This window comes from Hibiscus syriacus, unplaced genomic scaffold (assembly GCF_006381635.1).
Source record: "Hibiscus syriacus cultivar Baekdansim isolate YM2019G1 unplaced genomic scaffold, ASM638163v2 tig00111213_pilon, whole genome shotgun sequence".
In the NCBI taxonomy this organism is placed as follows: domain Eukaryota; kingdom Viridiplantae; phylum Streptophyta; class Magnoliopsida; order Malvales; family Malvaceae; genus Hibiscus; species Hibiscus syriacus.
The window spans coordinates 3,722,221-3,726,211 of record NW_024063022.1 but is presented as its reverse complement, the minus strand read 5'-3'; the positions used below and the strand labels follow the sequence as shown (position 1 = coordinate 3,726,211).

At 33.0% G+C, this 3,991-nt stretch overlaps 1 protein-coding gene across 1 annotated transcript; it reads right to left on the bottom strand.

The window, feature by feature from the left end:
- Nucleotides 1–340: 340 nt before the first annotated feature.
- On the bottom strand, nucleotides 341–2,723 carry LOC120156114 (E3 ubiquitin-protein ligase DIS1-like). Its single transcript, XM_039167531.1, has 4 exons — nucleotides 2,652–2,723; nucleotides 2,060–2,298; nucleotides 999–1,385; nucleotides 341–865 (listed from the first exon to the last, which is right to left on the bottom strand). Exons 2-4 carry the CDS (start codon nucleotides 2,267–2,269, stop codon nucleotides 545–547), a joined length of 918 nt encoding a protein of 305 aa, XP_039023462.1. The 5' UTR covers nucleotides 2,270–2,298; nucleotides 2,652–2,723; the 3' UTR covers nucleotides 341–544.
- Nucleotides 2,724–3,991: the final 1,268 nt, after the last annotated feature.

Genomic DNA, 3,991 nt, shown 5'->3' with positions numbered 1-3,991 from the left:
TGAAACTATAAGAAAGTATGAAGAGTTCAATTAAAATTTTATGTTTTGTAGAATAATTTCTTAAAATTATAGTTTTTAAACATAATTTTATGATTTTGAAAATAAGTTATAAATTTCATGTATTTTAAAACAAATCTAATTTTTAAAATTGTTGCTTAACATTATTAAAAATATCAAAATAATTCTTTTTAATTAAACCAAATATAATATTATTTATTAATTTAATATTTTATATCATCGAACTTGTATCGCCGCTATTTTTTGCATTCATGATCATTGATCCCACCCAAAAACATAGCTTTGAAATTAAATAAAGAAACTAGCACCATACAAATCTGCATTTCTAAGAATCTAAATTGATTTTCAGACAATAAAGTTAGCATCATGTATTTGATCCATGGATAAGCAAAGAGACCTTGCCACTCAAAAAAACCAAAGAAATACATTACCACAAGACCCTTAAATTGTACCAAAACGAACCAATCTACTGCCCTATTATGACAAAATAGATCCGAGGGAGATGACGGAGACCATACCCCCTCCTTCACTGCTCTTTCCATATCCTTCCTGTCACTCTAAGCTTCAACTCTTTCCTGTCTCCGCCCGAGAAGAACAAAGCCATGTTGCGTTGGATGATGAGACCATCGAAACTGTCACGAACCTTCCGATGACTGTCTCTTATGCTCCTTGGCACCCCTTGCCAAATCAACTTCCTCCCATTCCCACCCACCTCAAGGCTGTAGCTATAGTTCTTTGCCTCGTTATCATCACCCATAAACCGCAAGAATGCTATATAAACCGGAGCCATCCCGAGCTGGAAGGCTTCGAAATGCAGGCAAAAGTACTGCCCATAGCAACTGAAAACCTAAAACTCGAGAAAAGAAATCCAAAAATCAGCAGTCCACCTCTCATAGAATCTTTAAATAAAATCTAAAATAACAAGGTTCATGAGATATAAAAATCTGATGGGGAAATATGAAGAAAGAAGGTAATAATACCGTGAGCATCCATGTAGCATTCTCGACCTCATGCGGGTTTGATTTGACATAACGATGGTTGAAGGTGCTGCCACTGTGCATGTCAACTTTGTGATCATCTTTCAAGTGAGCAACAAGGAAAGGAATATCACCAACGACCGTGCATTCTGACCCAGCATACGGGCAACTATACGGTCTATACGAACACTGCAACTCGTGTTTTAGCTTGCTGTAATATGGAAATATGCCTACGCACCCATAACTTTGATGTTTACAGGGAAGCTCAAGAGATGCAGCAACCTTCTCCAATGCAAGGCATCTAATATTCCCGAGCTCATGCCTACATGTGGGACACCGATTGTGGACCCTTGGCTTGCAACCAGAGCACAATGTGTGTCCATTAGAGCACTGCACAAAGAACAAAAGAAAGAGCACGAACAGTAAGTTTTACAGTTTTTATGCTCAATGTTAAAAAGGATAATACAATACATGAATAAGTGTATGTGTGTGTGTATTCACAACCAATAAAGAGCATATTAATCGTTCCCTTTTTGCTAAGTATACGTCAAAGAATTATTCTCAAATATGAAGCTTCAATTTTCTGGGAGTATTAATATCGACATTGATTGAAATTTCCTTATACCCTTCCATATCAAATTAACAGTATGTTTATCTAAACAAATTAATAAAATAATTCAAAACTACAACTAGCTTAAAGGTAAATTATTAATGATCTATAACTAGAGCAAAACAAGAAAAACAACCACAAAAGATAAACATATGGAGCCTTTTTGACCAGTTAAGGTGTAAGGTAATGCTCAATGGAAAGTGTATGAAAAAATATAGTCATATCTTGTACATACAAATGGTTGGGTAAAGATATCTTTAGGGATGAGTTAGAACGAGTAAGATATGTTGCTCGGACTCTTCATTGTTTTTGAATTACCCGTTTCTGACACTCACATAACATAGCAAGTAAGGTTTCCATGGATAGCAAGAGATTTCCCCAGACACAATAATTGTTAGCTTAAACAATTTCTTGAAAGTAATCATCTCATCAACTACGTGTTATATGAACAAACCTGATGAATTGGTGGGTACATTGCGTTTAAGCACACAGGGCACTCCAACAATTCACGCACACTGCTCGACACAACCAAATTTGGTTTTGTAGCAGGTTGAGTAGGATCATTCACAGGTTCACTATCTATAATGTTTTCATCTTGTGGAGGATCAATAATAACCTCAGGCTTGCTCCGCAAGTCATCAACAAATGGATTTGCAGATGCCATGCTAGTAAGTAATCTATGCACAATCTAAACTGAAAGCACAAAATCAGTTAACATTTCGAATACTATAAAATTGTTGCATCCGAATCAAATTTCAAGAGAAATTATTATCTCAAATGGCTACTCTGAGTCAATATTCAGTAAGAAATACCATCATTTATAGGCAGACAAGTCAACATACTTTTACTACTTCGGCTTATTTTTTTCGACCCATCATCACTAACCCTCCTGAAACTATATTCCACCATTAACAATTGATGGGTAAAAGCTATTTTACTTGCTTAAGAAATCATAATTACATGTCAAATTTATAATTGAACCAACAATTTAATCAAAGAAAAAATATTGATAAAAAGATTTAATCAAAAGGACTAAATATTCTCACCACCCAATTCTTTTAAAATCCCAACCTTTCCCTTTTTCTCTCTCAAATTCACTGGCCAACTCAGAATTCAGCCTAAATCATCCAAAAAGAAAAACATATATTTATCAGAAAATCGGATTAGAACCTTTTTTTCTCGAAAATACCCAACTAGAATATAGTAATCGTTACAAGTTGTGACAATGTAGATGGAAAATGGTTTTTTCAAAACCAAAATAAACAATAAAAGAAACCCTAAAAAGAGGGGGGACTACATTCTCTAGAAATAAAACTACTTAAAGGAATCAATAAGATCCAGAATATCTTAAAAAATAACACTTTATAACCAACAAAAAAAATCCAGGAAAAAAAGACGCTAGAAAAGAGAAAAATAAAATCCAGAAAACCTACCTTCGATTTATACCCAAAACCCCATTTGAATAAAAGGAAAAACCTTCCAAAAACCAGTGGAGACGGTCCAAGAAGGAGGAGGAGAAGAAAATGACAAGTTGTATAAACAAATGGGCGAAGAACCGGTGAATTTAAAATTAGAGAGAGGAGCGTCAGTGTTCCGAATTGGATTGGAAGAGAGAAATTTCTCGACCAAAAAGTTAGGTCTTTTTCTATTTTAGGGTAAACTACATTATAGGTCACTTAATTTTAATGAAATGATTTTATCGTCCTTAAACTTTCAGATGTTATAAAATAATTATTAATTTATGGATTGTTATAAAATAATTATTAATTTATGAATTATTATAAAATAATTATGGTAATGTTATACAGTATTTATTCAGTTATCGAAATGTTAAAAATATTAATTGTATCAAAATATTACAAAAGGATTTTGAATTTATTAAATTATTCTTATTATTACATTATAGTGACTATTTCTAATCATTTAAAAGTTTTAATAATTGTCGGAACCGTCTTTCGATTGGGCCTCGAAATTGGGCTTCGACTTGGATTAAACGATTAGGAGTTGCCACCGACCACTTTAAAACGAATTTAGGTGGGTCGGACACCATCTTGCATGATCTGCGTTGTACCAGAAAGGTGTCAGGTTCGGGAGTCGGTTACGGTCAAAGAAGGATTAGCACCCTTGAACCGCCCTTTCGGTACCAATTAATTTATCGATTGTCTTTAATTGTGAAAATTAGAATTTAAATTATTCGATCCGAATTTCTTACCCTTTGATCGGTTGAAATTACGACTGAAACAAAGTATGTTAGATAAAAAAACAAAAATAAATACTAAAACAAAATGTTAATATGATAATAAATAAATAAAAATAAATAAAAGAAAGAAACAAAATAAAAATGAAAGAAAAAAATATTTTAAAAAATATACAAAAAATAATAATA